The sequence below is a fragment of the Anastrepha ludens genome, chromosome 5 (assembly GCF_028408465.1).
Source record: "Anastrepha ludens isolate Willacy chromosome 5, idAnaLude1.1, whole genome shotgun sequence".
Lineage (NCBI taxonomy): Eukaryota > Metazoa > Arthropoda > Insecta > Diptera > Tephritidae > Anastrepha > Anastrepha ludens.
The window spans coordinates 63,830,888-63,843,999 of record NC_071501.1 but is presented as its reverse complement, the minus strand read 5'-3'; the positions used below and the strand labels follow the sequence as shown (position 1 = coordinate 63,843,999).

General features: G+C 37.1%; 1 protein-coding gene across 1 annotated transcript; it reads left to right on the top strand.

Moving 5' to 3' along the window:
* The first annotated feature begins 5,399 nt into the window (after positions 1–5,399).
* On the top strand, positions 5,400–12,805 carry LOC128863194 (trypsin-1). Its single transcript, XM_054102212.1, has 5 exons — positions 5,400–5,623; positions 5,726–5,967; positions 12,057–12,206; positions 12,294–12,525; positions 12,591–12,805. The coding sequence occupies exons 1-5, from the start codon at positions 5,479–5,481 to the stop codon at positions 12,710–12,712; spliced, it is 891 nt and encodes a 296-aa protein (XP_053958187.1). The 5' UTR covers positions 5,400–5,478; the 3' UTR covers positions 12,713–12,805.
* Positions 12,806–13,112: the final 307 nt, after the last annotated feature.

Sequence of the window (13,112 nt, the reverse complement as noted above, 5' to 3'; positions counted from 1 at the left end):
TTGACGCTTTCGCCTGTTACGATGCAGGCTGGGTTAAGGTTTCATTGCACATTTATATAATCTCATGAATTTCGCACTGTTCCGGAACTATTGGTAAGTAGAAACAAAACGTACTAAATCTCATCTGTCGAATTTAGTACCAGTTGCGACCAATCGAAGGAGAGATTAAAGTGTAAACAGTTGACACTATACAAAATTATCCAATGGCTTGTATGGAAAAGAAGAGGAACACTAATTAATCATGTTTTACTACAAGCATTTGGAGTTACGAGCCATTGACGTCAGCATCACACTTACATACATAAATTCACCAAATTTGTGGGCACGATTTTGCTAGTTGATGGTAAGCATTTATCATAAACATTTTTATTGCCAAAGTTGTTTGAATAAATGAAATAGTAAAATTTTTAAATGTTTATAACTGCTATATGCGCCCATAAAAATATGAAATAAAATATTTGGGTTGTTGGCGCTTCAATATTCTTTTAAGATTTTATCGCTTTTTGAAGAAAGTTTATGTGGCGGCCGCTGTAGCCACGAGAAATTGTGCATGACGGTTTTATTATGTGGTTATTCCCTGGTCTGAAATCTAATAAGATAGAGGCGATTATTTCTAATAGCGATTGCCGTTTTACAGACAGTGGTAAGTCCCCATGAAAAAGCATACCATTACGCCCAAAACAAATTGGAGGAGAAGATCAGGCAAGGCACGCATCTTGCGATAATTTATGTATACTCGTATACTCGTGTTAATAAAATATACTGTCACATCAACTTCAAATGGCTTGCTGACAAAAAAATAATTTATAGATCGAAAAAAACTTGTTGTGTCTTCAAATGAAATGAATGAGGAAATATTAAAATGGTGTATAAGTCCTTATTCCTCTACTTGCTAATAAGGGTCATTTTCAATACTTTTCAACTTCTTCTTAAATGGCGCGATAACCGCTTACGAGGTTTTGGCCGAGCTTAACAAAGCGCATCAGTCGTTTCTTTCTCGTGCTAACCGGCGCCAGTTAGACACACCAAGTGAAGCCAAATCCTTCTCCATCTGATTTTTCCAACGCAGAGGAGGCCTTCTTCTTGCTCTGCTACCACCAGCTGGTACTGCATCGAATACTTTCAAAGCCGGAACGTTTGTACCCATACGGACGACATGACCGTAGCCAGCGTAGCCGCTGGATATTTATTCGCTGATGTCAATAACATCATATTTACGCATACTTTTCAACCAACCTGCTTTAAATATTTATTTTAAATTAAGCCCAAGTGAGTTTGACTATATTATACCTATATTTCTTGAAAATGAGGGGTTATAGTTTTGGTAGGCATTTATTCATACTAAATGGGGGTAACAATCCGCTTCCTAATGAATATATTGACGCCTGCACGCTTTTTGAGTGAGTCCTATTTGTGGTGTGCGTTTTGATGTTTTTTTCAGAAATGGATTTACCTGCAGTTTTACGTTGGCTTCGAAAGACAGATAATTTCTTAAAGAACTTTTTCCTGGTAGAAATTCTCTCAGAGGGAATTGCTACGGTAGCCCTTCTTAATATCCTGTTGTATTCTGCGGTTATTTTTTAGACTCACGTTTAGTTTTTCAGTCTTATGCCCAACGGATCTCAGGCGTACATAGCCCTGTCTAATACTTTTCGCAGAAGATGAGATTTAGTTTTTGTCTTCGTATTTTTTTTTTCTTTTTCACTCCTCTCGGGAGCATAGGGCCTCAACAAGACTTTTGTCCTGCGTTGATTTCGTTAATCTATTTTATTACTGACCGGGTAGGTGATTAGTCTGCCGCTACTAGTCTTACATAATGGGAATGCCCACCTGCCGCTGCTTTTTTTTGTTTTAAGTGCGAGGACCATGCTTCGAACTCACAACCTCTGGGATGTTAGGCTAGTGCATTTACGCCAGACTACCGAGACCGGTAGTTAATGAACTAGTCTTAAGTAAATAGTACATTCTAAATTATTGTTCTTGCTCAACAGTCGCCATCAAAAATCCAAGATATTCTTCCAAAAGCATTAAAAATAGAATAGAACTTCATACACTCTTTAATTATATATGCAGAAGGAGGTTGTAGCAGAGATGTACGTAACCGCTCTCTATTCTTAACCGAAATATTATGCAAAAAGTAAGGCGTTTTAAGGGCAGCAAGAAGTGATTTGTAGTAGTCGTAAAGGTCAAGTGTTACTATTTTTGGCCCTGGTGACAAGTTTTAAAGAACTTTTCCAATAGAAATATTTGGAATGCTTTTCTAAAATCATGGGTAGCCAAATATTGCAGTGAAGAAAATGAGCATTTTAGCAAGCAAAAGTACCATTACTTAGGGTATGTGTCCACCAACAGAGGCTAAGAGGCAATGTGCGACACCTTTTTGGAACGATAACTCGACACCGACTCGCAGGCCACCAGATGTAAAACTAAAATTTTTGACTTGGATAATTTTTCCGGCTAATATTAACAAAAAAAATTCCAAGGTATTGATGGCCAAGCACGGAAGCTTTCATTAAATGTGAGGATGCCAAATTTAATTACAATAAAAATCTATAGAAAGTGTAGAACCTGTTGTGCTCAAGGTTTTTTTGAGTCACTCTGCATAAATAGTTTTTGATTTAAAAAAATTACAAAAACAATATTCTTATAGTGATGGTACACATGCATAGTTTCTTTTTTCTAAGCTGTAATAAATTACCAAACAAAAAATAATTCTCTGGTCACGATTTCAATTAGATACATTTTTTAATGCAAATGGTAAAATGCGATTCATGTTTTAATAATACAAATACTCGGTCATCGACTTTCTCTGCGTGCGACATTCATATAATTCCGTTAATATTTTCTGCTATTAACTCCGACCATCATCGCTAAGGAAGACAATAAAATCTGTCATCTTCAAATCGATTGAAAAAAAAACAAGTTTCAGTACTTTTAATGCCTTCAACGCTCTCAGCAGAAGACATTGCTTACAATTAACAAATGAAATCCATGAAAACCTTCATTGACTCAAAGACAGTACTATAGAGTGTATTTGCACATTGTCTGAATGATGTGAGAGATATACTGATATGCTACAGGGTTTGATTGAAAAGTAATGAGCCTTATTTTTTTAAGCAGTTTTATTAAACCTTTTGGCTTATACAACTAATATTCTTCAAAAGAGGACCCTTGAGCGTCAATACACCGCTGGTAGCGGTCCTTCCACTGCAGGAAACATTTTTTAAACTCATCCGCCGGAATCCCGTTCAATTCGGCTGTCACAGTTTTTTAGATCGTCTCGATGGAGTCGAAACGCCTCCCCTTCAACTTTCTTTCCAGGCGCGGAAACAAGAAGAAGTCCGGAGGGGACAGGCCTGGGCTGAAGGGAGGGTGGGGAAGCACCGGAATCCTGGTGCCAATGCAGAGGTGCAGAGGGAGGCGGTATGCGCCAGCGCATTGTCATGATGAAGGGTCCAATTGTTGACGAGGTCGGGCCGAACCCGGAGGACGCGGTTTTTCAGCCGAAGGAGCACTTCTTTGTAAAATGCCGCGTTTACAGTGCTTCCTGGAGGTAGAAACTCCTTTTTTTTATTCAGCTTTACGCAAAATTTGATCGAATAACGTTGCTCCAACGATCGCTGCATTTTCGCCACTGCAAAATCCTAACACACTTTTAAAACAGCTTTCACGCGCGGTGCGATTTTGACTGCACCGCTGTTGCCAGCGAACTCGGACCGGTTTCTAGTGGAAGTCCAACGATCATTTTCCCCCACCAGCCGATTTGGTTGATCGCTTGGCAGACACTCCGCGTGGGAAGGCTCACACTTTGCTGGTCGTTACGCTGTCAACATTTCCTGAGCCCATTCGAACACGACGTAGAGCAAAACGTAAAGAAATTGCAGCAGAAGAAAGGCGTCGGTCGATCGCCCACTGGCAAGACCGGAGGAACAGATAAACTTAAGGTAGATCGATGTATGAGTTAATACCCATCCTTACAAGGTGCTTGGAAAGAACTATAGGAGAATAAATTATCACCTGACCCAATTCCTTTCAGAGCACGGGGCTTTTGGAAATCACCTCCCTTGATTTGGTCATCACAGCTCATCACTCTGCCTACTCTGCACAAAGAGGGATGAAGCTGTTGACCACGTCTTGTTTTTGATAACTAGAAGGGTATGTGCGCTCATGTAACACATATTCATAGTGATCTAAGACACGCGGAGTTTCGTAGGTGTCAACAAGGGCCTTTGAGCTAACCAGCCCTGTGTGGTAATACGAGTACCTTTTGTAGAGAGGTGTTTAGTACGTAGGTGTAGCTTTGAGGCTACAAGTCGTGCATGCTGTTATGCCGGTGTGACAGTACTCATGAGACTTACCAATTCACGGCATCATCCCGGAAAAAAGATGATATATTAAATAAATAGAAAACATAATAAAGCATAACGACGTAAGGATACTTTTTTAAATAAAGTGGCATAAATTCCCTTGCGGATTAAAATATAATCAAAAACTTATTTGTGTCAGGCATAAAAGATCTAAAAAAATATTCTTCAGCTAAAAGTAAGAAAAATATACTAAAAAATGGTGTCAACAAAATAATTAATTATTACAAAGTTTTCCAGAAAAAAATGCAACACAAGTATTTTTTAATTACTTGTTTCCGCCTCATACTAAATTCATGTCATCTCAAACTACCGTTACAAATATAATTTTTTTACTTACAAAAATACCATTTCAGTCTTTACAAAAAAAAAAAATGTTATCAAATACAAGGAAAAAAAAAAACAAAGACAAAAACAACACATACCTCAATAGCACTTTTTGTAAATTTTTGAGGGCTATTAAATTTTTAATCTCCATTTGGTTTTTGTGATGCTTTTGAATCATTTGCCACACTTTTACGAAGTTACAAAACAATGGGTAAAAATTTAACATTCAGTAATCCAAAATGGGCTAATAAATACGCTTACAGGCGCTTAAGAAATTTATTATGAACTTTTTTTAGAAGAATGTTTACTATTAATTTTTGACGTTTTAATGACCGATAAGCAAAAATTTCAGCGCTTGTAGGAGCTCTTGTATGTAAGCCTGTTTGTATGCAAACGTGCGCTGGAGACATTGGCCGATAACAAAGAAAGTTCTGTTTCATGCCTTGCGAATGCGAGGGAGACGATAAAAGAAAACGAAAACTAAAGCGTGACAAAATCGAAGATGAGTTTTTTTACTGCTCTTAATATTTTGTTAAGTTTTGGCAGACAGTAATTTGGTTATTGGTTATGGATGCTTTGTTTGTTTTTTTTTTTCGATTTTTTGCGCGCGTGTGCAAATTACCACGCCGTACACGCAGGCTATAAGAAGGGCTTCGATTTTGAAAAGTTGAAACATTTCGAAACAGTACGTTGCGGGAGGTGACAGCCAAAACGTGTTCTACGTTAAACAAAAAGTGTTAAGAAAAACATATTTTTTGCTGTAGAAGTGAGTGTTTCGTTCGGAGGCATGAAATCCTTTGTGTTTTACACTGCCAGTTTAGTGTGCTGCTTGGCACTTGGCGTGCAGGCAGCCTACTTCTATGAACGTCCCGATGGACCAGAGTTTCTTGAGGAAGATATGGGGCGGCGTGGCCGCTGTGCGGGACAGTGTTGTGAGTATGAGAGTGAAAAATGTTAAACAGCTTATTAAAAGGCTAACAATTTTCCACTAATTTCTGATTTGATTGAAACAACTTTTTTTACTTTACGCCCAGTCTGTGGGACACCGAATGTAAATCGTATCGTTGGTGGCACACAGGTGCGTCATAATAAGTATCCGTGGACGGCGCAATTGCTTCGAGGGCGTTGGCATGCGCGCCTTTTCTGTGGCGGTTCACTGATTAATGATCGTTATGTGCTGACGGCGGCGCATTGTGTACAAAACAATCGCAATGGGATAACCGTACGATTGTTGCAATTGGATAGATCGTCGAGCGATCCTGGCATAACTAGAAAGGTGAGAATGCGAATGAGAATGCAAATGTGAGAAATATATATAAACCCAAATGAGGTGAAATATTTTATACCCATGTCATGAATATTTCATTATTTTAATTACTTTACATCAAGTTTTGAAAAAGAGCTCTCTAAGTCAGGAATAACCGTGGCATTTCGTACATTTTCTAAATGAGAGTGCTAAACATAATAAGATGCGAGATCAGTTATTTGTTTCTATAATGTAGGCGGTTGAATATAAAGTCTATATTTATTTTTATACGAGAGTTGCTATTTATATCTGAGCCAATAATGGAAAATGAAAAACAAAGTGATCATACAAAGTCTTATAATGCTCGTCATACAAGATTCCGCCGTCGCCCAAGAATGCCTCAATCTCTCAGTTTGTGACATGACAATAATCGCCAATCATTTCGCGCGCTATCATAATAATTGATTTTTGACGATCTTCGCGTAATTCGTGGACGAGCGAACAGCAACCCCAAGAAAATTCATTGTATTAGTTTTTTATGACGGTGTGCTGCCGTATAATGATATTAGTTCAAGTGGAAAATTAGGAATAGCAGTCGCCATTTTTTCGCCACCATGAATTTTTATTTTTTCACATGGCTAACAAATCAAAACGTTCTGAACGCGTTTATAATAAAATATGGCAGGCTTTCCAATGGAAACATCAGAGCGCACTTACCAACACTAAAAGTGCTCAAGGTTAAAAATACAAATAGCAACCCTTTTACAATAAGACAGGAGGCGATCTGTTGACCAATCTGGTCTTTTTTGGAAGTTTTTGCAGTATATCTCTTCTGTTTCCTATTCAGCCATGTGTAACCCAGTTACCCAATTTTCACGTTGAATGAATAAATGAATGAATGAGGTTTGCACTTCGACCCAATAGTCTTTTGTGTCCCCTACTCATCACAGTACCTCATCCAACTCCAATTCCCGTATTAAGCTCATGATAGAGCTGGATTGGATTGAGCGTATGTGCCTTTCCTCTGGCTGCAGTTGACCAAGACGTCTCAACTAGGGTTTCTCATTTCCCGTCACATAATGATTCCCGGGAAACGAGAATATTTCGAAAATATTCCCGGGATTCCCGGGAAAATCGAGTTTTTATATTTACTAATTAAAATAAATTTATTAATTTAAAAACAATTAAAAAATTCATTTTCACATATTTTATTCATATTCACAAAACAAAAAAATTCATATTTATTCAAATTCATAAAACAAAAAAAAAAGTTATTTATTAGAAGAGTTTTTAAAATGAGTTCTGAGACAAACTAGCGCATTAACTGAATTGTCGTTGAGTCTTGTCCTAATTTTGGTGACAAAAAGGCCAGCAGTCGAAAATACTCTTTCACTTTCCACTGAAGTTGGTTTAATGCAAAGAAGAGCATCTAAGAGCATTTTCAAATTTTTGGTTAACTTTCCACTAGCTTCAAATAAATTAAATTCTTTTAATATAGTCGTATATTCTGTATCTCCAGTACTTTGTTTTTTGGCGCTCATACTATTTATAGCACTTTCAAGCTTTCGTTTCAAAACATTCGCGGGCATTTCTGCTTCTATATTGTTTTCCGTTTCGGAAATCAATACGCTTTCTTCATTTTCAAGTACAGTGGTGTCTTCAAGGATATTAACTGGAAATAGGCGGTGTAACAATTCTTTAGATAATTTAACCATTTCAGACTTCGACGACATTTCAAAAAACATATCATCTTGATTGGAGTACAATAAACTTGAATTATTTAGGTACTTTACCAATGAAATTAAAATTTTGGATCTTCGAGTTGTCATACGGAATTTAAAATTTTGTAATAATTCTCGAGATATTGAATTATCTAACGCATTTAACGTTTCTATTAGGAACGATAGTATTCCCTCACTCTTTATTAAATCCATATCACGTCGACATAATGCATCGGACGCTAATTTTACTGGACGTAAACAAGTAATTAATGTGCTTACAATTTGGAACAGCTGATCTTCCTTTTCAAGTAGATGTGTAGCATTAACTTCGCATAGACTTTTTTTAATCGGAATTCTTATTTGCTCAAATCTTTCCAACATATCTAATAAGCTATTCCACCTTGTCGTACAGTCTAATGATAGGTTTAATTCTTTACCATATTCTAATTTGACATTTTGCTGAAGAATTGTGTTACGTACTGGCGATTTTCTGAAAAATGGTGCTATCTTGCGGATTTGTTTTATTGCATCCTGGATATGAGGTTTTAGATCTTTGAATTTAAGGTCACTTATATTTGTATCATGTTCATATGACATCCCTTCAAATGTAGTATTTTCGTCTTTGTCAAGACAATCATAATTATCAATGTCGCTATCATCATCTGAATCTAATAATTGGTCTACTTGGTGCTGCTGATTTTTTTGCAATAATAATTCTGTCTTAGTAGAACCAAAAAGGGTATCCAGAACAGCACAATGAATTCCATGTGTGTAGCATTGTAAATGGAAGGCAGGAGCTAACTCTCCAAATTTCACCATAACGGCTGCTCCATCAGTTATGATTGCAACAATATCTGTAGATAAATTCAAGTTAAATTCCTTTAACCGCTCATTAACTAAATCTAATGTTTTTTCAGCTCCACAACTTCCTTCAATTCTTATTAATCCCAAATTTTCAAATATCCCACCATTGGACATAACATTGATATTCATGTATCTACGATTACGGCTGCTTGTCCACTCATCTACAGTTAAGCAAAATTTTTGATTTGCATTTAGAATAGTTGAAAATCTATATTTAAGTTTTGATTTAACTTCGGCATAATAGTTGAATATAAGATTCATTATGTGTGAAGGATTTTTAGGAAGAAAATATCCTTTCGCACAAATAGATTCACGAATGAACGTACTTTTCGAAATAACATTGATGGAAATTCCATCTATAGCTGCTAGTTTTGCAAGAATTTCTTCCAATGATTGTTTCTTTACATATTTTAAAATGGAATTTTGTTTTCCTGAAATTGATTTATCAGATTTGTCCGGCGATGAAGTACTTGGAGCGTCGAATTTATTGTTCTTGGTAACCAAATCTATTCCATGTTGGATTTGCATATGACGATTTATTCCACTTGTGGAACCTCCCTTTCTCATAATCACTTGATTACATTTATTGCATTTTGCTCTGTCCTTATTAGTAGAATCAATGGTAAAATAAAATCTCCAATTTCTTTCTGACGACATTCGTATTTTTTAATAACCCTTTAATTTTAATATTTAAAATATCAGTGGAATAATAACTAATTGTTATTAAAATTCAATTAAACTTACTTTAATTCACAAAGAAATCTTTTAACCACTTTTAATATATAACTTTTTAAAATATAAAAAGTAAAGACACCCAAACGCTGACTTTTCAAATATTTGTGTTGCACAGCTGTATAATCACGAAAACAAGAAAGTCAATGCTTGCTTAGCTTACTTTGTTTTTGAATATTTTTAAATAAAAAAAGTAATTTGAATTTTTCATTTTAAATGATAATAAATGTTAAATAATCCCGGGAATTTACGTTTTTTTTCGGGAAATCGGGAATAGATATTTTTGCGGATTACCCGGGATATCAAGAACGGGAAATCCCGGGAGAGAAACCCTAGTCTCAACCTTCCCCGCACTACAGCGCTGCATTCCAGGAGAAGGTGCACTGGAGTCTCCTGGGATTGGTCACAGAACGGCTAGAGTTTGTAAACCAAATCTCGATAATGTGCAGATGACTTCGCAGTCTACAGTGGCCTGTGAGGGTGCTCGTGCGCATTCTCAGATTATCCTTGGGGAAGGTTATGAGTTGTTTAAACCTCTATTGGTTGTACCCTCCTAATAAGGATTTCAGCTGGCGTAGCCCCATAGGTGCCAGCAAACCTTCCTTAGCCCTAGCTCTTCACTCCTGAGCTTCTCCTTGATGGTGTGTTGTCCCTTGGCAAGAAAGAGCTGGGGTATTATTAGGGGCGAGGTCGCAGCCTCTCTCGCCAATGCCTCCGGTACTTCGTTTTCATTAATACCCCTGTGTTCTGGGTCCCAAATCAGCCGGATGCAGTTGTGCATTCCCAGTAAATTAAGTTTCTCGATACACTCAAGTACCAGTGCGGATCTGATGTCACAGGACTATAGGGCCATGAGTGCCGCCTGACTGTCACTCAGAATGACAATTCGCTCATTCCGTATATTCCTGTCTAAGTTTATCTCTGCCCATCTCCGATTGGAAGATTCGGGAAAAATTACCCATCGGCACAGGTCGTTTGGTTTTGGGGCCGTAAATTCCAGCGCCTATTCCTTCTGGGGCCTTCGGACCATCCGTGTACCAGTGCGGGGTACACTCCTGGAGTTTCTTTTGAAATGCAGGTCTACTCTAGTTAAACTTATTGTTCAATTCAATTCTGAACTTCTTTTCGAATTTGATCACTTTATAGATATCAGCTCTGGGTAGCTGGGTGAGTGGGAGCTGCAGCTTTAGCACTTCCATGTTTTAAGGTGACATCAGTTTTCCTCTTCCCAAGCCTTCCCTGGTAATATTAAGCAGGGGGCGCTTGGCTGATTGCTGAATGATTATATGGAAGGGTGTGAGCTCGAGCACCATCTCCATCGCTGCTATAGGACAGGCCACATTACCTTATTATGTTAAAATACTTAGGATTGTTTATTGGTAATACCAAAATTCAAAAATATTTCATAAGCACTACAGTTTAAAATGGGTCAACCAAAACGAATATATTTAATTTGCCATTATTGATATTTAATTCTCAGAAACCACGCGGACTATTTCTTAGGTCAAAGTTACTTGTAGAGAATTTGGTGAACGAATTCGAGAACTACAAACTCCTGCGCGATCCGCGATGTTTTAGTCGTACGTAAGGACTCATACTTTGTAGTAAAATTTTATGACAAACTTTTTTGTGGTATATTTTTGTTATGACCCCCCGTTATGAGCTTTTTTCACTTCTTCCACAAAAGAGACATAAAGGCACATCTGTTGAGGAGTTAGAGGGTAAAAACACTGCTCAAAACTGTTCACCGTTATTTGTTACATAGAACTGCTGAACATTAAATATATCTAAGATGTAGGGCACACATCTAAAAAAATTCCGTCGGCAACTTTCGAGTCGCTAGTTAAAATACATTTTTTACTCGTATACCGAAATCCATTACCGAAACTTTATTATTTGATGAAAAGTTTGATTTTGTCGTACTGTATAGGGCTGTTTCTGAATTATTAACATTAGTTAAAATTTGTATCGAACAAAAAAACTTAAATTCACATTGAAAGTAATATCATAAAAAAGATGTTTGCAAAATTTCAGGGAGATCGGTCAATAACTTTTCAAGTTATTGTTTACGGCAATTCGAAAAATGTAGTTTTAAGAAAAACTCGTATTTAGGTCTAGTCCAGTAGTCAGGTTATAGTTAACGTAATTCCAACTGTAATACTTCTGAGTGGTCATTTATTATTACTTAGTCTGGACTCGTTAGTGAAGATAACCACCAAAACCAAGTCAAGGCCCTGAACGTTATCATATTCATGTCTTTCTGGGATTGGGTAGGCATGCATTCATCCTGATTGCATTGGAGTTATCCAGGAATTTGCCGTAGATAACTATGGAGAGAAGATCAAATAGAGTCTCATGAACCTTGGTTGGGGTAGAAGACCATACCCCTGTCTTAAACATGAATGCAGTCCTTTGTACTAGTTCCAGTTTGCATTTGGATACCTTCCTTCCGGCTTTCATAAATACGGCGTATTGGGTATAAAAATCTGAAACTGGGAAAGAAAATCACTAGAAAATGGAAACGAAATAAACTTTCAACTTCTCAGTTTCCTAACAAATTATGCGGAAAAGTTCGGCTAAAATTTCATTTGAAGCAACTGCCGGAAGCCGTAAGTGCAGCATTTATTCGTGTTAACAAACAAAAACACTCATTGCATACCTAACAAAAGATTTAAGCAAGGAACTTGTTGTTCGTACAAAACTTGATACTATGTAATTTATTAATTTCGTAGCTTAAGCAAACGCTTACAGTAAGTGATATTTAATACGCTTTATATGCACCTTTTCTCATTCCACCCACAGGTCATACAAACTATTGTGCATCCGCAATATGACCAAACCAAAATTATAAATGATATTGCGCTGCTGAAGTTAGACTCACCAATTCAGTTTACCAGCAATATACGTCCAGTTTGTTTGCCTAATCTCAATCATAATTTCAACAATAAAGATGTGAGTATGGAAATAAGGAAATTAATTTTTTTCCAACAAAAATCAACTTTCTATTCTTCCGCTTCTTTACTTTTTTCTACCTCACAGGCCGTTGTCGCCGGCTGGGGTCTGATTAAGGAAGGTGGTGTCACCTCCAATTATTTGCAAGAGACTACTGTACCTATCATCTCCAATCAGCAGTGTCGTCAAACGCGCTACAAGAACAAAATTACCGATGTCATGCTATGCGCTGGTCTTGTGCAGACTGGTGGAAAAGATGCCTGCCAAGGAGATAGTGGCGGACCGCTGATTGTGAATGAGGGCAGATTTAAGTTGGCAGGTGAGTTTACAATTGAACTGAAAATATTAGACTTTGCTAAATTTTGATAAATCTTTATTTTGCAGGTGTGGTCTCATTTGGTTTCGGTTGTGCTCAAGCGAATGCGCCTGGAGTTTACACGCGTGTCAGTAAATTCGTCGACTGGATTCAAACAAATACGCGTGATGGTTGCTATTGTAGTAGTTGAGTGCTTCAAAATGAGTAAACTATTCGAAGTTTTGCAATATTCCATACACAAAATATATGTAGATAATTTAACTGGGAAATTTTTTATTGGATGAATCAGTAGTACTCCTGATATTGCATTTTGGCTAATAATCAATTAATAAAATTCCCTCGGTATAGCCCAAAATTATACCCATATTCGTTGACGACGCCATTTCTCATTTAAATTTCCTTAGCAGCCTTGCTTATTTTTTATGCAGTGCTTTCTTGCAAACCTAATACTACTCCAAAATTATATTAATTTCACATTCACAACTAGTGAAAATTTATTTGTACGTTGATAACTAATATACCACCTTGATCGAAAAGTTCCCGTAATAACCACTAGGTGACGTTCTAAGTGAATTGATTTGAGCTCTGTT